The sequence below is a fragment of the Hypanus sabinus genome, chromosome 11 (assembly GCF_030144855.1).
Source record: "Hypanus sabinus isolate sHypSab1 chromosome 11, sHypSab1.hap1, whole genome shotgun sequence".
NCBI classification, from domain to species: domain Eukaryota; kingdom Metazoa; phylum Chordata; class Chondrichthyes; order Myliobatiformes; family Dasyatidae; genus Hypanus; species Hypanus sabinus.
Window position 1 is genome coordinate 22240737 of NC_082716.1, and position 25560 is coordinate 22266296.

A 25560-nucleotide genomic window follows, 5' to 3' on the forward strand; every position below is an offset into this window, starting at 1 on the left:
TCAATGTATTCTGAGTTCCAGAATGAAAGCGATCCACAGATAGTTGTTTCTTCAAACTCATGTTACCTTATCATAATAATTCAATTTGTGATATTCTGTAGTAATCCCTACAATAGTGAAATAGCAGCATATTGAGTCATATGCCATACCACAGTAGCATCCAAATCAATCTCCAGTGGAAGGCAAACAGATAAAAGTCAATCATCTGTGGCTTACCAGTTAACAAGCAGCTTCTTTCCAAAAGGAATACACAAGAATCAGCAGTAGTATTGGCAAGTATAATTAAAAATCTAAATTTGGAATTTTAGAAATATTAGAAATTTTAGAAATCTTAGTTTTGCTCATGAGAGAATACATAAACAGAGCTCTCACGGAATTATTCAGATTATAAATTTGCCAGAATTAGACACAGACTATTTAACTTTAAAAACTTCAACACCACTGATTGAAGAACTTAATTGCTTTTCTACATTTAACTAGATGTTTAACTAGATGATACGCCAATTTAAAGACAGTCATGTTAGTGGTGTTAAACGGTTTTCAGACTACATAATAATGTATAACTAAACTACAACAACCAAAAAACAATGATTGTGTACACATTCCTTACAATACATGAAAGTGATCTGACAGGGCAAATGGATGGGATAGAAGTCATTATATGGTTTGTTTTAATAAGTAATAGAAAGGACACAAGAAAATAATAGGCACTTAGCCTCTCAAGTCTGCCCTGCCATTCAATATGATCATGGCTCATTTGTCCCAATTCACATCTCTTCTGCAACAATTGCACATAGTGCTCAATTCCATGCTCGTTCAAAATTTTATCTCCGCCCTCTCTATAAATTATTAATGACCCAACCTCCTGACCATTCATCAGAACTCCAGAAATTCACCTCTGCATAGTACCCGCATTTTAAATTGCAACCCCCAATCCTGCAACTATTTCCGTTCATTGAGATTTTTCAATTAGTAGACGGGCACAAAGGTAGTTTCTAAGATGGATTTGTTTGGTATGCGACACAACTCATATAATACTTTGAATTATCCTCATCTTTTACATGCCTCTTGACTGATACATGCCTGTTGTTGCTGCCTGTGCTACATGACAGTGAAGATGGAATAGAGTGAGGTGGCAGATAAATGTATGGCTTAAGAATTGGAGCAGGGGGCAGGGATTTAGATTTCTGCATAGTTGGGACCTCTTCTGGGCCAGGCAGGTCCTATAAAAAGAAGAATGGTTGCACTTGAATATGAGGAGGATCAATAATCTTGTGGGCAGGTTTAGTCAAGCTGTTGGGAATAGTTTAAACTAATATGGTAGGGGAATGGGAACCAACATAATAGAACTGAGGATGAGCCAGCAGGTTTTCAAGTAGATGATAGATGTAACATGAATACAGGCAAGGACAAGCCAATGATTGGGTACAAATGCAGACAGAGTAAAGAGATAAATTGTGCCACAAAGGCAAAATTCAAAAGGGCAAAGAATGTAGGGCTGAAGGTGCTGTATTTAAATATGCATAGCATTCAGAATAGGGTGGACGAATATGTGGCGCAATTAGAGACTGGTCAGTTTGATGTTGTGGGCATCACTGAGTCTTGGCTGAAAGAAGGCCATAAGTTGGGAGCTTAACATCAAAGAATATATCTTGTATTGAAAAGACAAGCAGGAAGGCGTAGGTGGTGGTGTGGTTCTGTTGGTAAGAGATGGAATTACATCTTTAGAAAGAGGTGAAATAGTGTCAGAGAATGCTGAATCTTCGTGGGTGGAGTTAAGAAATTGCAAGAGTGAAAAAAAAAACATTATGGGAATCAAATATAAGCCTCCAAATGGTAGCGAAGATGTGGGGTTGAGTTTGCAAAGGAAACTGGAAAAGGCATGTTATAGGGTAATGACACAATTGTAATGGGATTTCAACATGCAAAGGGATTGAGAAAATCAGGTTGGTGTTGGGTCGCAAAAGAGGGAATTTGTTGAATGCCTATGAGATGGCTTTTTAGAGCATCGTGCATGAGCCTACTCGGAGAAAGGCCATTTTAGATTGGGTGTTGCGTAATAATCCAGATCTAATTACAGAGCTTAATGTAAAGGAACCCTTAGGAGACAGTGATCATAATATAGTATGACTGAATGCAACCTGAGGGGGACAAGCATGAGTCACATGCATCAATATCGCGATAGAATAAAGGGAATTATAGAGGCATAAGAGAGGAGCTTGCCCAGGTAGATTGAAGGATACTGGCGGGGGATGATGGCAGAGCAGAGATGGCTGAAGTTTCTGGAAATAGTTCACAAGGTGCAGGATAGATACTCCCCACAGAAGAAGTCGTTATCAAATGGTAACAGTAGGCAACCATGGCTAACAAGGGACATTATGGACTGCATAAAAGCCAAGGAAAGGGCACATAACATAGCAAAAGTGAGTGGGAAGTTGGATGATTGGGAAGCTTTTAAAATCCAACAAAAGCCAATAATATAAAGCAGGATACCAAAAGTTTTTTCAGTTATATAAAAAGAGTACAAGGGAGATGAGAGCTGATATTGGACCACTGGAAAATGATGCTGGTGAGGAAGTAATGGGGGGGGGGGGGGAGACAAAGAAATGGCAGATGAACTTAATGGGTACTTCGCAGCTGTCTTCAGTGTGGAAAACACTAGCAGTGTGCCAAAGGTCCATGAGTGTCAGGGAGGAGTGAATGCCATTGCTATTGCAAAGGAAAAAGTCTTAAAGGAAAAAAACTCAAAGGTCTTAAGATGGATAAGACACCTGGACCAGACAGACTACATCTCAGAGTCCTGAAAGAGGTTGCTGAAGAGATGATGGATATATTGGTCATGATCTTTCAAGAATCACTTGATTTTGGCATGGTCCCGGAGGACTGGAAAATTGAAAGTGTCACTCCACAATTTAAAAAGGGACAAAGATAAAAGAAATTATAGCCGTTAGCCCAACCTCAGTGGTTAGGAAAGTATTGGAATTAGGTTTTAGGGTACTTGGAGATTAATGATAAGTCAAAGTCAGCATGGTTTCTGTAAAGGAAAGTCTTGCCTGACAAATTTGTTAGAGTTCTTCAAGGAATTAACTAGCAGGGTGGACAAAGGAGAGGCAGTAGATAACATTCATTTGGATTCTCAGAGGCAATGAGTGGGAATAAAAGGGGCCTTTTCGGGCTAGCTGCCAGTGACTAGTGGTGTTCTGCAGGGGTCAGTATTATGACCACTACTTTTCACATTGTTTGTCAATAATTTGGGTAATGGAATTGATGGCTTTGTGGCAAAGCTTGCAGATGATACCAAGATAGGTGTAAGGGTAGGTAGTGCTGAGGAAGCAATGCATTTGCAGCAGGACTTAGACAAATTGGAAGAATGGGCAAAAAAGTGGCAGATGGAAATACACTGTTCAGAAATGTATGATAATGCATTTTGGTAAAAGGAACAATAGTACAGACTTTTATCTAAATGGGAGAAGGTTTAAATGTCAGAAGTGCAGAAGGACTTGGGAGTCCTTGTGCTAGACTCCCAAAAGGTTAATGTACAGGTCGAGCCTGTTGTAAAGGAGGCAAATGCAGTGTTGGCATTATAGTTCAACGGGAATAGAATATAAAATTAAGATACTGCTGAACCTTTATAGGGCACTGGTCAGGCTGCACTTGGGAGTACTGTCAACAGTTTTGGGCCCCATATCTCAGAAAGGATGTGTTGGCACTGGAAAGCATTCAGATGATTCTGGGAATGAAGGGATTAATATACGAGGAGTGTTTGGCAGCTTTGGGCCAGTACTCACTGGAATTTAGAAGAATGCAAGGGGATCTCATTGAAACCTATCAAATGTTGAAAGGTCTAGATAGGGTGAATGTGGAGAGGATGTTTACTATGGTGGGGGTATCCAGAATTAGAGGGCACAGCCTCAAAAATGAGGGGCAACCTTTTAGAATGGATGCAAGGAGAATTTCTTTTTAGCTACAGCGTAGTGCATCTGTGGAATGCTCCGCCACAAACTGCGATGGAGGCCAAGTCCATGAGTATATCTGAGGCGGAAGTTGATAATTTCCTGATTGGTCAGGGCATCAAAGGTTATGGCGAGACAGCATGTGTATGGAGTTGAATGGGATCCTGGATCAGCCTTGATGGAATAGCAGAGCAGACGCGATGGGTGGAATAGCCTAATTCTGCTCCTATTTCTTATGATACTTGCCCATTTGCCTTCACTTATTGACTATCTTATTGACCACTGCTCCACTTTCAATACTATAAATCTAAGCAATCTCATTTCAAACTCTTAAAATGGGACTCAACACTTCCCCAAGCAAATGGATCTCTGACTTTCTAAACAACAGACTGCAATCACTAAGGATAGCAGCAAAACTTCCACCACAATTATCCCCATTACTGGTGCACTACAAGGCTGTATCCTCAGCCCCCTACTCTATTCCCTTTCCACTCACAACCGTGTGGCCAGATCAACCTTTTTTATCCCATGGACCAATACCACGGACCCTAAGGTTGGGAACCTCGACCCACACATTTGCAGATGATACCATAACTCAAATAACAAGGAGTTAGAATATAGGAAGTAGATAGAGTATATAGTATCATGACAGAACCTTTCCCTCAACATCAGCAAATCAAAAGAGCTAGTCAATGACTTCACAGAGGGAGGCAGTGAACAGGCTCCTGTTTACAAAGGTGCTGATACCAAAAGAGTTTAGAGTTTCAAGTTCCTAGGACAACATCACAATAGCCTTCCTTGGTCTAACCGCATTCACACTACAACCAATAAAGTCTCAGCAGAACTCTACCTCCTCAGGAGGCTAAAGACATTTTGTATGTTCCCCTTCAACCCTCACCAATCTTTATTAAATCACCATAGAAAGTACCTTATTTGGATGCATCAAAGGTTGGTAAGGCACCTACTTTACTCATGACCACAAGAAACTGCAGAGGGTTGCAGACACAGCTTAGCATATCAGGAAACCCAGCCTCCCCTCCACAGAATCAGTTTATACTTCTTATTGCCTTGAAAAGCAACCAGTATCAAAGAGCTAATCCATCCAAAATATTTTCTCATCTTCCCCACTTCTCATCAGGCAGAAGATGTAAAAGCCTGAAAGCACATTGCATCAGGCTCAAGGACAGCTTTGATCTATAAGACTACTGAATGGTTCCCTAGCATGATAAGAGGGCTTATGATTTCACAATTTATCATTGTTTTACATCAATACACTGTTATAATAAACTGATCTGTAATACGCAATAGTTCCAAGGAGTGAAAACACAGTAGTGGGGACAAGTTCCCACAACCTAAAAGTGCTCCTCATGGCGTGCACCTCAAATAGCCTCTGACAACCAAGTCCACCTCCTGGCCTTCTGCTGTGGCTTAGCCTCTAAGCCCGGTGGAAATGTCTCTACTGATAGAAGAATGGGCGAAGGCGGGTCCTGGCACCTTAAACCACTGCTTCGGGTAGATGGAGCTCGTCAGCCTGGGAAGGCAGTCCATCTAAGAGAGGGAAAACTCTGATTTCAAACCTCCGCTGCCTTGCAGTCATACCCACTTACAGGAAAGGCTTCGGGAGTAAACCGAGGACAAATCCGGAGCTGGAATCCCTAAGGTAGTCCGACGTTGTCTTCAACCTTGCCCTGGTAACTCCTGCGACGTCACTGGTACCAAGCTGCATCAGCCCTTGCCTTTCCCTTGGACAACATCGGTGGCATGGAGAGGGGAAACTTGCTGCTTGAGCAACTGCCAGTCTCCCATACAACCTTGCCCAGGCCTGTGCCCTGGAAAGGCTGAAGCAAGACTTTCCAGGCGCTGATCCATGGTCTCGCGAGACTAATGGATGCCATCCATCCAATATGCAATATATCTGTAGTACGCAATACATCAGAATCAGTTTTAATAACAGCAGCACATGTTGTGAAATTTGTCTTTGTGGCAGCAGAACAATGCAATACATAGGAGAAAATAAAGTGAATTACAGTAAATACAAAATAGTTCAATAGTGCAAAAAAAAAGTAGTGAGATAGTGTTCATGGGTTCACTGTCCATTCAGAAATCTGATGGCAGAGCAGAAGAAGCTGTTCCTGAATCTTTTGAATGTTTGTCCAGGATCCTGTACCTCTTCCCTGATGGTAGCAATGAGAAGAGGGCACATCCTGGGTGATGGGGATCCTTAATGATGGATGCTGCCTTTTTGAGACATCGCTCATTGAAATGTCCTGGACACTATGGAGGTCGGTGCCCCTGATGGAGACAGATTTACAAGTCTCTGCAACTTATTTTGATTCTGTGCTGTGGTGCCCCTTCCTTCATACCAGACAGTGACGCAGTCAGTTAAAGTGCTCTCCACTGTACATCTTTACAGTGTCTCTAGTAACATAACAAATCTCCTCATACCCAAATGAAATGTAGCTACTGTCATGCCTTCTTTATAGCTGCATTGATATGCTGGGCCCAGGATGGATCCTCAGATGTACTGACATTGAGAAACTTGAAACAGCTCACTCTTTCCACTACTGATCCCTCTACGAGGACTGGTGTGTGTTCCTTCATCTTAACCTTTCTGAATGAAGTCCACAATCAGTTCTTTGGTCTTATGAGTGCAAGGTTGCTGCTCTGACACCAATCAACTTAGATAGATAGATACTTTATTCATCCCCAAGGGGAAATTCAACATTTTTCCAGTGTCCCATACACTTATTGTAGCAAAACTAATTACATACAGTATTTAACTCAGTATAAATATGATATGCATCTAAAATCACCCTCCCAAAAAGTATTAATAGCTTTTAAAAAGTTCTTAAATAGTTCTTAAACTTGCTTATATCTCGCTCCTCTAGTCATCATCTGAAATTCTGCCAATTCTGTTGTCAGCAAATTTATAGATAGCATTGGAGCTGTCCTAGCCACAGTCATGGATGCAGAGAGTAGAGCAGTGAGCTCTACTCTTTGAGATGCATCTTTGAGAAGCACTTGTGTTGACTGACAGTGAGATGTATATTATATGTAACCAATTTCACTGATATTTTGTAGGTCAATTATAAGATTGGAAACATCTATAGCACAACAAATGACATTAGTGACACTCTTCCCTGCACCTGGCAGTTAGAGAAAGAAGAAAAAGATCTGCACTGATTTAGTGCCTTTCACAACAACAGTATCTAACAAAGAAGATTACAGCCAATAAAGTACTTTTGCAGCATAGTTATTTTGCTTACTTGTTTGTTCAAGCATATGAGAGTTTGTCAAGGACAGGATAGGAGGCACACTGCACACTTAAAGAATATCCCCAACTCTAATGGTGAAACCTATGTGATCTTCAAGGCAAAGGCATTCAAAACTGTCTCTTCCACTAGTGGGTCCTTTTAATCACAGAAACCATTCTTTAGCCTATTTTCTTAACCACATGATAGCAACAAAAGGCTGAGAACATCTGATACAAACTGAAACCCAATCACATTCTGACTCTCATGCTGAAAAGTTCCAGAATAAGCTGGATTTCTATAGTTTTAACCGTAACAATTTGGAAAATTACCTATATTTTCTGTTCAGGAGAAAAAAAGTCAACTTCGATTTAGGATCTGGACATAAATGCAAGATCTGCATTTATTTCCCACCCCTCTGAAAAAATTCAGGTGAAATGCTTGAAATGCTGCTGTCCTTCTAGTGAAGGCAATCACAGTGCAGCGGGGGAAGGAATCAAAGATTCCAATGCAGCGGCTGAATTCAGGGGCAGAGGTTGCAGATCTAAGAGCTGCAACTGAACAGTCTATTGGTCATGTATTCTATGACTGGTAGAAACAGAATCCATAATCTGCCAGTGGTGAAGAGACTAAATATACAGCTTTACATTTATAAATGTATCAGCTCCTGATACGGCTTTAGTAAACTAAATTGTGGAGGCTAAAAAAACACGAAATGCTGGCAGAACTCAGCAGGCCAGACAGCATCTGTGGGAGGAGGTAGGGATGACGTTTTGGGCCGAAACCCTTCATCAGGAGTGAAGTAAAATGGGATGGTCGAGGGGGGATAAGAAGTGGGGGGAGGGATAAAGTAGAGAGCTGGGAAGTGATAGGCTGGAGGGAAATGGGCTAGGGGGAAGGTGGAGAATTATGGGAAATAAAAGAGAAAGAAAGGTAGGGCTGGGGGGAGAGATTATAGTGAGGGGGAAAAGAGAGAGAAAGAGAACTAGACTAAAATAATAGATAGGGATGCGGGTAAGGGTGGGGGGCAGGGGTATCAACAGAGGTCAGCGAGTTGGATGTTCATGCCAGCAGGAAGGAGGCTACCTAGGCGGGAGATAAGGTATTGCTCCATCGACCTGCGTGCGGCCTCATCTTGACAGTAGAGGAGGCCATGGACAGACATATGGTCTATGGAATTGAAGTGTGTGGCCACAGGGAGATCCTGCCACTGCTGGAGGACCGAGTGCCGGTGTTCAGCGAAACGGTCTCCCAGTCTGCGGTGGGTCTCCCCAATGTATAAATGGCCACATCGGGAGCACCGGATACAGTGGAGGCTATTGGCTCAACAGACAGTAAACATATGGATAGAGTAAAATGAAGTAGTAGTGCAAGAGAGGTTACTGAAGTATCCAGAATTTAAAAAAAAAGACAAAGTTTAGAAAAAAATAATTAACTTCAGACAACATGGAAACAAACTTGAGAAGAGGGGTGATGACTACAGGATGAAAGCTGTTATATTTGAATGCAAACAGTGAAATTAGCAAGTACGATGTGGGCATTAGGCATGGCTAAATGACCACAGCTAAACATCCTATCAAAAAGTACATGGCAGAGGTGGTGGGGTGGTTCTGTTAGTTAAAAATACAAAATCAAATCCTTAGAAAGTTGCAGAATCCTTGTGAATAGAGTTAAGAAACAGCATGGGTAAAAAGACCCTGATGGGAGTTATATGCAGCCTCTGAACAGTAGATTCAGGAAATGGCAATTCTACATTCGGTTTCATACAATTAAACGGATTTGATTAGAGTGGTAAAGGAACCCTTAGGAGGCAGTGATTGCAATATGATAGAATTTACCCAGCAATTTGGAAGGAAGAAAAAATCCATTGCATTGGTTTTACAGTTGAGTGAAGGAAACTACAGAGGCATGAGAAAAGGAGATGACCAAATTGGTTGGAAAGTGACTCTAGCAGGGATGATGGTAGAGTACTAACAACAGGAGCTTCAGGAAGTAATTCAGAAAATGCAGGATTATTTCATCAAAGGCAACAACACATTCTAAAGGGAGCATGAGGATGAGGTAAGGTGGATGACAAGGGAACTTAAAGACAGCATAAAAGCAAAGGAAAAGGCATACAATGTTGCAAAAGGTAGTAGGAAATTAAGAGAATTGGGAAAGTTTAAAAAAACCAACAGAAGACAATTAAAAAAGCAACAAGGGGAGAAAAGGTGAAATGTCAAGGTGCACTGGGGAATGATACAAGAAGATACCATAATTCCTTTCCAAAATAATGGATACCGACCGGTTAATTGGGACACATCAGGACCAGTACATTTCAGCCTAATTAAGCAGCTGTCCCAATCAGCCGAATTTCCATAGAAATAGTTAAAAAGGTATTAAAAAGGTGAACTACGATGTAACAGAGTAATAAATTATGTATTTAAATGAAATAGAGAATAAATTAGATCCCTATGGAAAAGGATCTTGGCAATTATACAGATGACTTGTAGTGGACTGAAAAGCTTGAGCATATAGACATTAAGAAGATGTGCTGGAGCTTTTGGGAAGCATCAAGTTGGATAAGTCACCGGGATCAGACAGGATGTATCCCAGGCTACTGCGGGAAGTGAGGGAGGAGATTGCTGAGCCTCTGGCAATGATCTTTGCATCATCAATGAGGAGAGGTTCTGGAGGATTGGAGGGTTGTGGATGTTGTTCCTTTATTCAAGAAAGGGAGTAGAGATAGCCCAGGAAATTATAGACAGGGTATCTTACTTCAGTGGTTGAAATTGATGGAGAAGATCCTGAGAGGCAGGATTTATGAATATTTGGAGAGGCATAATATGATTAGGAATAGTCAGCATGGCTTTGTCAAAGGCAGGTCACGCCTTATGAGCCTGATTGGATTTTTTGAGGATGTGACTAAACACATTGATGAAGGTAGAGCCATAGATGTAGTGTATATGGATTTCAGCAAGGTATTTGATAAGGTACCCCATGCAAGGCTTATTGAGAAAGGAAGGGGGCATGGGATCCAAGGAGACATTGCTTTGTGGATCCAGAACTGATTTGCCCACAGAAGGCAAAGGGTGGTTGCAGATGGGTCATATTCTGCATGGAGGTTGGTGACCAGTGGTGTGCCTCAGGGATCTGTTCTGAGACCCTTACTCTTCGTGATTTTTATAAATGACCTGGATGAGGAAATGAAGGGATAGGTTAGTAAATTTGCTGATGACACAAAGGTTGGGGTTGTTGTGGAGAGTTTGGAGGGCTGTCAGAGGTTACAGTGGAACACTGATAGGGTACAAAACTGGGCTGAGAAATGACAGATGGAGTTCAACCCAAATAAATGTGAAGTGGTTCATTTTGGTAGGTCAAATATGATGGCAGAATATAGCATTAATGTTAAGACTCTTGGCAATGCAGAGGATCAGAGGGATCTTGGGGTCCAAGTCCATAGGACACTCAAACTGCTACGCAGTTTGACTCTGTGGTTAAGAAGGTGTATGGTGCATTGGCCTTTATCAATAGTAGGATTGAGTTTAAGAGCCGAGAGGTAATGTTGCAGCTATTTAGGACCCTGGTCAGACCCCACTTGGAGTACTGTGCTCAATTCTGATCGCTCACTATAGGAAGGACGTGGAAAACATAGAAAGGGTGCAGAGGAGATTTACAAGGATGTTGCCTGCATTGAGGAGCATGCCTTATGAGAACAGAATGAGTGAACTCAGTCTTTATTCCATGGAGCGACGGAGGATGAGAAGTGACCTGATAGAGGTGTGCAAGACAATGAGAGGCACTGATTGTGTGGATTGTCAGAGGCTTTTCCCCAGGGCTGAAATGGCTAGCACGAGAGGGCATATTCCTAAGGTGCTTGCAGGTATAGAGATGTCAGGGGTAAGTTTTTAAAAAAACTTTTTAAAAGAGTGGTGAGTGCGTGGAATGGGCTACCGGCGGGGTTGGTGGAGGCGGAAATGACAGGGTCTTTTAAGAGACTCCTGGATAGGTACATGGAACTTAGAAAAATAGACGGTACAATGTTCAGCTTTGTGGGCTGAGGGGCCTGAATTGTGCTGTAGGCTTTGTATGTTTCTACTACCAACACTATTACAGTACCATAAAACTGAATTAGTTCTTAATAGTTATCGGAGGAATTCATCCAGTGTATGCTGCAGTGTTTTTTTTCCACAGACTTTAAGTGAACAAAGTCAGTGCAGGTGCCTAGTGCAGATAATGGACTGCCTTCATGTAATGCTTTTGAAAACTGTATCCTCCAAATCTTCATTTTCATTGTGACATTGAAGATGACTGTCACTTTCAAATTCTTCATAGTTCCTAACCAGATGAAGTAGTGAAATAGTTTCATTTTCACTCCCGGTGATTTCTGGTATCTGCAACCTAGAATGTTTGAATACGTAGTGAGCAAAACAGTTCTGAATTGTCTGCTGTCTATTTTTTGTCAGTGACAAAAATCACTGCTTTTTGAATACAAACCTGTGCAACTGATGCCATTTAAAAACTGCACATTCCGAACATGTACTGTCTAACAGCCACACAAGTGCAGGTGACTGACGGAAGTTAGAAACTGTTCAGCAAGTCTCCTGCCCCAATTAAGTGGCAGTATCCCAAATAAATGAAGTGAAACCTGGCTATTTTCTCAAATAGTTTCTGTTCTTTCAGATAAGCGGCTACCCTGATTAACCAATGGCACAGCTAACCAGAATCCACTGTATATAAAGTGAAAGACTGGACATGGCAGTGCTGTAAAATGATGCTGGTCAGGTAGTAATGGAGAATGACAGATGAACTGAAATGACTACTTTACATCAGTTTTCTCCGTGGTTGAGATCAACATGCCAGAAATTTAAGAGCAGTGGGGGAGTGGGGTGGGAGGGAAGGAGGGAGTTCTTATTACTAAGAGGGTGCTGGGGAAACTGAAATTTACCTGAGCAAATGGACTTGTGTTCTGAAATTGGTAGCTGCAGAGACTGTGGAAGCATCAGTAATGATCATTTAAGAATCATGATTATTTAATCACTGGAGTCATAATGGTTCCAGAGAACTGGGAAAATAAACAATATCTCTTTCCCTCCTTATAAGGGAGGGAGGCAAAAAAAAAAACAAGAGATCATGGGCTAATTATAATTAGCATGTCTTCAGTAGTTGGTAAGATTTTAAAGTCCATTATTATGGATGAGGTTTCAGGATATTTGGAAGCACATGTTAAAATAGGCCTAAATCAGCTTTTAGGCGAAATCATGCCCGACAAATCTGCTGGAATACCTTAAGGAAATAATGAGGATAGACAATGCAGTCTCTTTTGTGACTCTTTCATGGATACCTTACAATTCTCAAGAGGCTTGCTTGATTTTTGCTTTGTAAAACTTAAGTACACTCCCTTCTTCCTCTTAACTAAATGTTCCACCTTTATCATCAACTGTGGCTCCTTTATTGTATTATCCTTTTCTTGTATCAAGGGATAAATCTACACAGAACCTCAAGCAAGTGGTCCCTAACCACCCACCACATTTCTGCTATGCATTTCCCTGAAAATATTTACACAAAATTTACTCTCCCAATTTCCTGACTAATAACTTTGAAATTAGCCCTCCCCCAATTAGATACTTCTCCATATTGTCTGCTCCTATCTTTGTCCATGGCTGTGCTAAAGGTTAGGGAGCTCAGAAATGCTCATCCAGAGAGGTCCATCACCTGACTACGTTCACTGTCTTGTACTAGATCTAGAATGGCCTTTCTTTTAGTTAGCTTGTCCATATACTGCATCAAGAATCCTTTCTAGACACACCCAACAAATTCTGCCCCACTTAAACCTTTTGCAACAAGGACGTCCCATACTTAAGTATCGATGTGCTGGAGGATCCAGATGTTTACAAGATTGATTCTGAGTTGAGAATGTTAACATGTGAGAAATGTTTGATGGCTCTGGCCCTGTACTTACTGGTGTCAGAAAATGGAGGGATCTGAATGAAACCTACCAAATATTGTAAAGATTAGAGATAAGAGCCCCAGAATAAAAAGGAATTTCCTCTAGAGCAGAGATAAGGAATTTCTTTAGCTAGTGGTTGATTAACTAATTCCTACAGGCAGTTGTGGAGGCCAAGTCATTGCGCATATTTAAAGCAGAGGCTGATAATAAGGTTACAGGGAGAAGACTGGAAAATGAGGTGGGGAAGAGAAATAAATCAGCCTGATCGAATGGCAGAGCAGAAACAATGGGGAGAATGGCCTAAATCTGTTGATATGCCTTATGAGGTAAAAATAATCAAAAAAATTTATATACCAGGGTGAAGAATGAAAAAGTTAAGACACCATTTAACCAAATTTTGCACCAAGGAGCTTTGGCAAAATTGAAGCCAATCGAATCAAAGGGAAAATCATCCACCAAGTGCAGCACGAAAAGACAGTTGCGGTTCTTACTTCTTGGATGTCGATCACAGCTTAATGAAAAAATCTGTAATATTGTTACAGAAAAATGTTCTAGTTCAAACCATCTTCAGCTGCTTCAATTACCATCATAACCTGGATAATCGTTCTACCTGTAATTCCTCAGAAAACGACAGTCTAAGCCTACAAGCAGCTTTCAAGCTATGGCTGATAGCTTTTTTATAGCTGATAGCTGATAACAGATTTTGTTTGATATATCTGTAGTGTGAATATCTCCAAGAGGCATAGGTGTACAAACAATGCCTGTAAAATTCAGCAGCACACCTCTGCAGAATACTATTGGATAAAACCAGCCAGAAACTGATTGGCCAAATTAATTCTAAAGTTGTAAAAATAAAAAAACTAAAATTTTGATAGAAAATTCCATCTGCCTGATGAGTGCAGTTCCAGAATTGATAGATGACATCCCTTCTTTGTTTTAAGCATTCATTTTCTTCTGGTGCACCGCGTCTGTGGCATGAGCCATCTGTAAAGTATTCAGCAGCAACTCATCACAGCTTCAGAAGCACCTTCCAAAACATGTGATATTTACTATCCAGTTCAAGAAAAGTAAGTCCATTGGAATGCCCCATCTCTAAGTTCTCATCCATGGCTTCAGACTCTGATTTGAAAAAAATTATGTATAATCACCATTACTTCTCTGGGTTGAAGCAGCCAAACTGCTTCAGTGGGAGTAGATTAGGTAAAAGATGTGCCCCAATGCCTACACATTCAAGACACAAAATTGTTCATTGAGAACTAACATATCAAAAAAATTAAAACAGGGAGATAATTCAATTGTTGGACACTCTTCAAAGTTCAGTTCCCCATGAAAACTTAAGAAGGGCCTATATTTTTCAGACTGTACAATCATAAAAATCATGAAAGCAAGATGTATAGAATATTTAATTGTTTACAAAAGAAGCCATTCAGTTCACTGAGTCTATGTTTGTTTTGCTGTCTGAGTCATTCTTCATAGCTCTGCCAGATAATGCACTGGTCTATTCTTCTTCCTATAATTTATGAAGATATAAGACCTGAGGTTTATGAAGGGAGAGAGGAGGAGCTGAAAGCCAGGCATGGACAAGTGACTAAAAATTGGATTGTGGTTGGTTGAGGTGATATAGTCCTGCCACAATGCAAAGCCCTGTCTATTTTGTGAGAAACTAGAAAAAATGAGGTGGGATTACAGCAAGACAAAGCAAAATACAGGTTTTGGGTCCACATTTGGGAAAAGAGAATGGAGTGTAAACATTCAAAAAACATCACTGAAGTTAGACTTCATATTTCAACTTTCTGCACTTGATCAGGCCATAAAGCTTAATTTTTAAGGGATTTGTTTAACACCAAATTGGAATAAATTGCATTATTTAAAAGATTTTTTTGGTAGCAATATCCATTTCGCAGGTATATCTTTCATTTAGCCAAAAAAATGACAGTTCAAACCAAATTACGTGAGCAATGTCACCTGATTGCCCATTTAGAGTTAAATAGTTCAAAAACAAATTGGCCAAATTATGTTTATGCTCCTATAATATTGAATATAGTAAAATTATCTAAAATATTAAAAATGTTTTAAAAACATTTTGGCACTATCAAGTGCAACATTACTGGTGATGAACATGAAAAATGTGACAAATACTATAAATTTCAAAGTTCTTCCACATAAAGCAAAATTAACCTTAAACTGTTAAACAAAAATACTTCTGTGCAATATGTAAATTAATAGATCATAGCTAGGGCCCTTTCTCAAACAATTTATCTGAGATGTAGGAATAGCCAAGAGGGAAACAAAGCATTAAGACACAAACTGCTTGGATGATCCAGCAAACTGCTGTGGAGGCCTGACTGATATTGTTGGATTAGTATTATAATGCAGATACCTCATTTTCTCCACATCAAAATCCTGGAAAGGCATAGTGGAAGAACAATGCAATAATATTGTTAAAAGTTCCCAACTACAATCTACAAATTAGTAACAAATGCTTATTAAATGAAGTTATAAATTAAACTATACAAATGACAGATCTAGGTATTCCAAAACACCACAAAACTAAATACTGTGAATCAGAATTATTACCCCTGGCATATGTCATGAAATTTGTTGTTATATTACAGCAGTACACTGCATAAATAATACGATAAATTACAGAATATGTATATATGTGTTAAACATGTAGTTCAAAAAGAGGGAAAAAAAAGCAGTGGGGTGGTATTCATGGGTACAATGTCTATTCAAAAATCTGATGGCAGAGGAGAAGCTACTTCTGAATCATTGAATGTGTGCCTTCATGCTCCTGTACCTCCTCCCTGATGGTATCAATGAGAAAAGGGTATGTCCTGGGTGATGGGATTCCTTAATGACAGACTCTGTCTTTTTGCAGTATCACTCCTTGAAGATGCTGGGGAGATTAGCGCACATGATGAAGCTGACTGAGTTTACAACTTTAGGCACCTTATTTCGATCCTGTGCAGCGTCTCTCCCCTCTCCCCCATACCAGATGGTGATGTAACCAGTTAGAATGCTCTCCACAGTACAATTACATCAGCATAGGTAAAGCCAGTAGCACAATAAGATCTTACAAAGTGATACAAAATGTCAAAATGCTGCTTTATTTATTTTGAGATACAGTACAGCACCGCCTTGTTGCCAACCTATTTAACTCTGGCTTAATCACAAAACAATTTACAATGATCAATTAACCTATCTTTGGATTCTGGGAGGAGACCAGAGCACCTGGAGGAAACTCACAAGGTTCACAGAGAGAATGTGCAAACTCCTTGTAGACAGCACCAAAATTTAACACTCAAACACCCCGAGCTGTCATAGGCTCATAATAGTGATACTACTTGAGGAATAATCATCTGCCAAAAGATTTAAATTTGCACACATTCTCACTGTGACCACATAGGTTTTCCCAGGACGCTATAGCTTCCCCCAAGTTCCAAAGATGCAATGGTAGATTAATTAATCACTGTTATACAGTGTACACAGATGGTCAGAATCAGGAAGGTCATAGGGAAGCAAGGGGAAAACGGCTAAATGTGATTGCTCTAGGATGCAGCAAAGATTCAATGGGCTGAATGGTATACAGCAATATAAATGATATATATTGTATTATCTGAACTTCTGTGTTGCTGTGGAGAACCTGCCAACGTGGTTAATTCTCTGAAAGGAGTTTACAAATGAGAACACCAGAAAACTAAGGCAATTAAAGCTTTACCTCCGCATATTTAAGACATTTCAACATTGAATATAAAAAGTAATTAATATTACCAAAGATATGCTGAAAACACCCAGATGACAGTGAAGCAACAACACAGCAGGCAGGAAGTGAATCAGTAACGAAGCAATTAAAACACTTCTTTGGAATTCCAATTGTGTACCATGGAGAGTAAACAGGAATACAAAGATTTAGCTGATCTGCTCTACAGAGGGATGCAATTTTACAGATAACACCATTGTTGAAACAATTCTGAAATGACAGAGACCATAATGAAGGACTCCTAATAAGAGTGTTCATAAGAATTACACAACTGTAGCCTATTGAAGTTCACATCAAGCAAACATATACACTAATACTATACCAATCTCAATATATTCTACCACATGCTACACAGTAGGGATTACTTACACAGGCATATCTTTGGAATGTAGAAGATAACCAGAACAACTACAGAAAACTCAAGCAGAAACAAAAAGAGCACACACACCCGAGTCCCCCCCCCCCCCCAAAACTTCAGGGCTGCAGCAGCAAGGCAATAATTCTTAACTGCACTACTGTTGCATTGTGACATTTGTAACACACATTTATTATGAATCCTACATGGGAAGAGGTGTAATCATCTTTGTGTTCTGCGCCAGTAACTTAAGAAAGCAGAATATATTTTTAAACCAGGAAATGCACAGGATCAGAGATCAAAAGGAAAATAAATAGATTATGTTTTGAATGAATGCAACAGTTACCTAGGGAGAGGTTTATATTTCATACTTTGCTTAGAATTAGTTCAGCAAATGTTATAATAAAATCCATAATCCTTAATTTTATCTACAATCCACTCATTTTTGATCTGTCGTTTTCTTATAATCTGTCAAGAATCTACACTCCTTTCTTTTTCAGCATTCATAAGGCTCCAGAATTATTTCCTCACTTAATTACTTCACCACTGCCCCTCCCCCCAGCTTCACCCATCATCTTCTAACTTGTCCTACCCCCCCCCCCCCCCCCACCCTCTTATTCTGGCTTCTTCCCCAACTTCCTTTCCAGTCCTGATGGAAGGTTTTGGCCCGAAATGTTGACTGCTTATTCATTTCCATGAATGCTGCCTGATTTGCTGAGTTCCATCAGTATTTTATGTGTCCTGCTTTGACTTTCAGAATTACATGAATGCCTTATAGAGGGTAATAAAAATAGATTTACGAGATTTAGTACCAGATTTGAGATATTCTAGATAAAAACTGAAGCTGAAGAAACCAGAATTGTTTCAATAGACAGTAGGTGAGGGGGTAGGCCATTCGGCCCTTCTAGCCAGCACCGCCATTCAGTGTGATCATGGCTGATCATACACAATCAGTACCCCGTTCCTGCCCTCTCCCCATATCCCTTGACTCGTTATCTATAAGAGCTCTATCTAGCTCTCTTTGAATGCATCCAGAGACTTGGCCTCCACTGCCTTCTGGGGCAGAGCATTCCACATATCCACCACTCTCTGGGTGAAAATTTTTTTCCACATCTCTGTTCTAAATGGCCTACCCCTTATTCTTAAACTGTGGCCTCTAGTTCTGGAGTCACCCATCAGCGGGAACATGCTTCCTGCCTCCAGTGTGTCCAATCCCTTAATAATCTTATAGGTTTCAATCAGATCCCCTCTCATCCTTCTAAATTCCAATGTATACAAGCCCAGTCGCTCCAATCTTTCAACATATGACAGTCTTGCCATTCTGGGAATTAACCTTGTGAACCGACGCTGCACTCCTTCAATAGCAAGAATGTCCTTCCTCAAATTTGGAGACCAAAACTGCACACAATACTCCAGGTGGGGTCTCACCAGGGCCCTGTACAGCTGCAGAAGGACCTCTTTACTCCTGTACTCAATTCCTCTTGTTACAAAAGCCAGCATGCCATTAGCTTTCTTCACTGCCTGCTGTACCTGCATGCTTGCTTTCATTGACTGATGTACAAGAACACCTAGATCTCGTTGTACTTCCCCTTTTCCTAACTTGACTCCATTTCGATAGTAATCTGCCTTTCTGTTCTTGCCACCAAAGTGGATAACCTCACATTTATCCACATTAAACTGCATCTGCCATACACTGGCCCACTCACCCAACCTGTCCAAGTCACCCTGCATTCTCATAACATCCTTCTGACATTTCACATTGCCACCCAGCTTTGTGTCATCAGCAAATTTGCTAATGTTACTTTTAATCCCTTCATCTAAATCATTAATGTATATTGTAAACAGCTGCGGTCCCAGCACCGAACCTTGCAAACCACTGGTCACAGCCTGCCATTCCGAAAGGGACCCGTTAATCACTACTCTTTGTTTCCTGTCAGCCAGCCAATTTTCAATCCATGTCAGTACTCTGCCCCCAGTATCATGTGCCCTAATTTTGCCCACTAATCTCCTATGTGGGACTTTATCAAAAGCTTTCTGGAAGTCCAGGTACACTACATCCACTGGCTCTCCCTTGTCCATTTTCATAGTTACATCCTCAAAAAACTCCAGAAGATTAGTCAAGCATGATTTTTCCTTCATAAATCCATGCTGACTCGGACTGATCCTTCTACTGCTGTCCAAATGTGTCGTAATTTCCTCTTTTATAATTGACTCCAGCATCTTTCCCACCACTGACGTCAGGCTAACTGGTCTGTAATTCCCTGTTTTCTCTCTCCATCCTTTCTTGAAAAGTGGGACAACATTAACCACCTTCCAATCAGCAGGAACTGTTCCTGAATCTATAGAACATTGGAAAATGATTACCAATGCGTCCACGATTTCTAGAGCCACCTCTTTAAGTACCCTGGGATGCAGACCATCAGGTCCCGGGGACTTATCAGCCTTCAGACTCAACAGTCTATCCAACACCATTTCTTGCCTAATATAAATTTCCTTCAGTTCATCCTTTACCCTAGTTCCTTTGGCTACTATTACATCTGGGAGATTGTTTGTGTCTTCCCTAGTGAAGACAGATCCAAAGTACTTGTTCAACTCATCTGCCATTTCCTTGTTCCCCATAATAAATTCACCCGTTTCGGTCTTCAATGGCCCAATTTTGGCCTTAACTTATTTTTTTTTTTGCCAATCACATACCTAAAGCAGCTTTTAATATCCTCCTTTATATTCTTGGCTGGTTTACCTTTGTACCTCATTTTTTCTTGGTGTATTGCCTTTCTTGTTATCTTCTGTTGCTCTTTAAAAGCTTCCCAGTGCTCTGGTTTCCCACTCATCTTTGCTATGTTATACTTCTTCTCTGTTATTTTTATACTGCCCTTTACTTCCATCGTCAGCCATGACCGCCCCTTACTCCCCTTAGGATCTTTCTTCCTCTTTGGAATGAACCAATCCTGCACCTTCTGCATTATTCCCAGAAATACCTGCCTCAGAATTTCTCAGTTCTATCCATACTGACCCTACATCCCCAGATTCTATGTCCCCCCTCGCAAGAGACTGAATATCATTGTTTAACTTAAGCAAATAAACTGAAAGGTCATTTGATGGTGCTATACAAGATCATGTGAAGTTTAGATAAGGAAAATGCAGTTGTCATTAACTGGTAATCCAAGGATTTGGAAAGTAGTGAAAAATGCAGGGAGAATGCAAGCAAAAACCTTTAAGAATGCAAAGAAGCAATACTGATCTAAAACTTACTGATTAAGTGTAGTGCCAATACTGCCAATCTTACAAACTTCAATACATTCAAATGGGAACTGGTTAAGCAAGCAGTGGGGGAAATCAGTTTGAAGGGTTATAGGAAAATAACAAGGAACATATCTGAACAGATTGCTTTGAAACAAGTGACATACATCTGATGGGCCAAATGGTACCATTGCGGCAGAACAATTCTATGTTAAGTCACACAGGCTTTTGAATATTTTATAGTATCATTAATTTCCCAAGAGAACTAGGTGAACAAATTCATTAAATACACAACCAGGGGCAAATTTTGCATTCCTACTCTGCTGAAATATAGATAAATTCACCACCCACTGCTGAGATTACATATATACCTGCTTTTGTACACTAAACCAGTGTTGAGCAGAAGCAAAAATATAGATATTTAAATTCAGTCAAGAAACAGTATTGGGGAAGAGTGGAAGAACCTACAAATGCGTAAGGCATTCTGTATGATTCAGAAGAGGTAGTTTAGTTCATGGTTGGAAAGCTTGCTGGAAAGAGTGATATAATAGCAAAAAAGAAAGATTCTTTTCTTGTAGACACGATAAATGAACACCAAGATCAACTCTCCCCAGGGCTATCCAATCTCAGTTATTATGTTATATTTACTGGGAAACTAGGGGATTTCTGGAAATCAAAAAAACTGCAGATCCTGGCAATTAGAAATAAAAACAGAGTATGTTGGAAACAATCTTGCAAGCAGCAGTTATGGAAAGAAACTGTTAAACATGTTAATGATCACCAGAAATGAGAAAGAGGAAAGCAATAACAGTAAAAGTAAGGGGTGGGGAGACGGGAAAATGTGAGTGCTAAATTATTTTATATTTCTTTAAAGTTGATGTTTTGCAATTCCTTATTGGAAAATTATGATGCTTGGTATTACTATTACCTGCTTATTTTAATGAGTATAGGAATTTTACTTTTAAAAATCACGACACCAAACAAACCCATATACTTGGAACAAAACCCAGGTCAAGCAACATCTAAGGAAGCAAAGGGTGTAATTGACATTTCAGGTCAAGGCTCTGCACCAGGACTGAGAGGGTCAAGGCACTGCACCAGGAAAGATGGCCAGTATATAGGTGGGGTGGAGTACAGAATGGTAGGTAATCAGTGGAATTAGATGGAGAAGGGAAGATGGGCCGATAGCATGAGATGAGCAGAAGGGTTGGGAAAAGTGCACAAAGGGAGAAGAAAATTTGGTGGATAATTGAGCGTGTGGGGAAGGAGACAAGAGGGATGCAAATTCTCTAATTTCAGGTAACTGCAAGCTACCTGAGATGAATACAAGATGTTGTTCTTCACATCTATCCTCGAACTCTGGCAGAAGACAAACAGGTTGGTATGGGTGTGAGAAAATGTTAGAACAACTTTCAACAAATCAACAACTGGAAAGTCAAGATGGCCATTATGGATAGGGTACAGGTGCTCTCCAAAACAGTTGCTGAGTTCACTCTTGGTTTCACCAATTTGCAGGAGGTACGGTCGCAAAGATCTAAAAGAGAAGTATTTGCTGAGGATTGGCTGTTCAGCATTAGAGGCGGGCAGGGATAGTAAAGAGAAAGCAGGGGTTGGAGCTGGAGTGAAGCTTGAAATCAGAAGTGAGGAAGAGAGGGGAAAGAGAAAAGTCAGGAGTGGTGATAGGGGTACAGTGGGATATGGGACCACAGGAGAATTGGACAGGACATTGTCAAGGATCAGAGGCCTGGAACTAGGTAAGAGAGGAGGCCTACATCAATTTTATACAACAAACATGGTGGACAGGAAGGAATTGATAGTGGTTGCCCAAAATGTGAAAGATGATCTATTTCAACCATTGCACAACCTCCGCACACAACTATGAAATGATTTCCATTACCCAACTGAATGGGATCTCAACTTTAAAATCACCAAAAACAAAAGTTATTCAGTTCACCTGTTTTCTTTTCCGCTCTTTTCACTCATATTACGGAATTTAAATATACTGCAGGAAATTCTATTGCATTATTCAGGCAAAACAGTCAAAATTCAAAACATCCATTACATTTTAAAACATACACAAATGGTGCTCTGGCTCCCAAAGCCCATACCATTCAGATCTGAACATTTATTCAGCATTCTTCAACTACTGCTGAACAAAATACCTCAAAATTTCTTGGCAACAACATAGTGGGAGCCACCTTCACCACTTAAAAGTCTTCTGTGGTTCAAAGCCCCTCCTTCTCAAGGCATCTAGGAATGTGACTCTTTCAGTAAAGCCCATATCCAGGGATTGAACAAACAACAATAGGAGTTAATTTTATGAATGGTGACAAGTTGAACGATCAAAGCACCTACAAGACTAAAGGAACATTTTGCTTTAGGGAAAGCTTTCACTGTACAAGAACACAAGTAACAACTTAAGTAGTATTTTGGCTTTAGCTGGGTTGCTACCTCCAAAGTTGTCACTATTTCTATGCTGCTTGCTTCAAATCATTAAAGCAAGCTTATTCACAGGAAATTCACAGATGAACATTAAATAAATAACCTACCTCCTGAAAGAAAGGCTTCTTTCAAATGCTCCAGTACATCTGCAAACTTCCTGACATCATTCACCAACTGCATTATGTATTCTGGATCCACAACTGGATTGTCATAACAGTCTGAGTTAGAGCTGATGCTGCTGACAGAACCACTCTTGACACTTCGGCCCATACTCCAGTTTCCTGAGCTGGGCAACACAAAGAGATTTGAACTGGATAAACGGGAGAGACCTAAACCACGTTTATTACTTCCAACAGTCTGTCGCAACATCCCAGCTGTTGCGATGCTTGCAAATTTCTCAGGATGATCTGAAGTCCAGGCTAAAAGATCATTTGCAAAAGTTTAGGATGACAGACCCTATGAAGAGAATAGAAAAACATTTAGTAACGTTCTGAAGATAACCTCAAAGGATTTTATTGGGAAGTTAGTTTCACTAAATCCCAACATGATCCAAACAATACCTTGTAGTTATATAGTTGCAAAACATGGCAAAAACACAATTAAAAATTATTAAATAGGAGTTGAAATTATTTTCTCTCACACATAATGAATTTGCTTCATTACAATGTTATTCACAAACCTTGAGTGACTTTCAGTACAACAGTCTTGTTGCTCAAATTAATGATTCAAGTCACCTGTCAAGTACACTATCTGCCATTCTCAGGATGCCCTGAAAGATATTCAACAGCACAATCTTTTAGATCATTTTGCAAAAGGGAGCAAAGCTGAAAGTCCCAATTGATCCAAATTCCCACCTATTACCCATTTTGTCCCCAAAGACAAAATACTGCTAGTCACCAGAATTAAGATTAAACTATTAACTGAAATATTTACATACAAATATGAGGGTCCATTGGCTTATCTACAATTCTGTAACATGGAATGGAGAAATCAAATCAGATTATAAAAACAATGTAAAGAGAACATGTGAAACTCATTTAAACTGATGCAAAAAATATCTCATAGAAACAGCAGAACCCTCAAATCTTTCTTTCTGAAGTGGTAACCCACATCAACATAATAATCTGTTGCAAGAGACTTTCCTGTTTTGTGCTGAGAACATAGATGAGTAAACTTCAGCTTTTACAGAGCACATTTTACCAGTACTGCATCACAAGTTTAAACCTGTATTATTTATTATTCATAAAAATAGTCTGATCAATTATACTAGTGAAATTTCTGAAAAAGCTGCTTTAGAAATCAAATGTTTGTGACAACCATACAAATAATTTTCTTTGCTAGTATGCAACAGAAAATAAACTGGGTCAAAATGGCAGGAGCAAGTGTAGACCAACCAGGTTTTTTGAAAAAAAAAGCACCTAGTTAAAAACTCTACTGGTAGTACACGCTGTGCAGTGAATACTTGCATTCCTTAATTAGATAATCTACACCCAGTTCATCTGACTATTGTTGCTGACACAGTTTCTGGATAATTTGACGAAAAAACATAACCAGTGGCTCAAGCAGCAAAAATTCCATTGGATTCTCAGATCAAACGTGGAGACAAGAGAAATAAGAGGGGCTGACAGTGATGAAGTGGACAATTGTCCTAAAAGATAAAGTGTGCAAGGGATCTACCTCACTCTAGAAAGGTCTAAGAGTTCAGTATCATGGTGCAGATCCTTGGTTGGGGGGGGGGGGGTCCGAGAAAAGTTGCTGCAATGGGAGGAACACCAGCACGGATTTAGGGAGGTGGGGAATTTGGTGTTGGAGCTGCACATGCACCGAGTTGGGGAAGACAGGTGTGGGTGCGGTGTTGGAGGCGCAGGTGCAGAGTTGGGGAGGCTGCTGGTGACAGTCACAGAACTGAGGAAGACGGGGGGGGGGGGGGGGGGGTATTGGGAGGCATTGGTGCACAGGACAGGGGAAGACGACTGTGGAGGCGTCGATGTACAGAATTTGCAAGAGAGATGCATAGTGTTGGGGAAGAGGGTTGTCGAAGACACCGGCAGCTGTAGAAGGAAAGTGGGGAGGGGAGGTGTATAGTTTGCAAGAGAGATGCATAGTGTTGGGGAAGAGGGTTGTCGAAGACACCGGCAGCTGTAGAAGAAAAGTGGGGAGGGGAGGTGTATAGTTTGCAAGGGAGATGGGGTTGTGGGGGAAGAGGGTTGTCGAAGACACCGGCAGCTGTAGAAGGAAAGTGGGGAGGGGAGGTGTATAGTTTGCAAGGGAGATGGGGTTGTGGGGGAAGAGGGTTGTCGAAGACACCGGCAGCTGTAGAAGGAAAGTGGGGAGGGGAGGTGTATAGTTTGCAAGGGAGATGGGGTTGTGGGGGAAGAGGGCTGTTGAAGGCGCCGGTGCAGAGTTGCGAAGGGGGGGGGGGATGTAATTGTTGGAAGCGCCGATATAGAGTTTGCAAGGGAGGTGGGGGGTGTTAGAGTCGCTCCGATGCACAGAGTTAGGGAAGCGGGCTGTTAAAGCGCTGGTGTAGAGTGGAAGGAAGGTGGTGGTGGTGGGGGCGGAAATGTTGTAGACGCCGATGTAGAGAGCTGTGGAAGGGAAGTTGGGGGTGGCGGGGGAAGGAGGCG

The 25560-nt window shown here is 40.7% G+C and overlaps 1 protein-coding gene across 3 annotated transcripts in view; it reads right to left on the minus strand.

Moving 5' to 3' along the window:
* The window catches only part of LOC132401762 (rho GTPase-activating protein 29-like), a 67370-nt gene that overhangs the window by 41330 nt on the left and 480 nt on the right, over window positions 1-25560 (minus strand). For 2 of the 3 annotated variants that reach the window (XM_059983937.1, XM_059983936.1), the window contains exon 2: window positions 23041-23389. In XM_059983937.1, coding sequence (XP_059839920.1) covers window positions 23041-23302 — 262 coding nt within the window. In that variant the 5' untranslated portion in view covers window positions 23303-23389. Of the gene's footprint in view, window positions 1-23040; window positions 23390-23612; window positions 23703-25560 lie in introns of all 3 variants that reach the window. The other variant, XM_059983938.1, reaches the window with a different exon arrangement.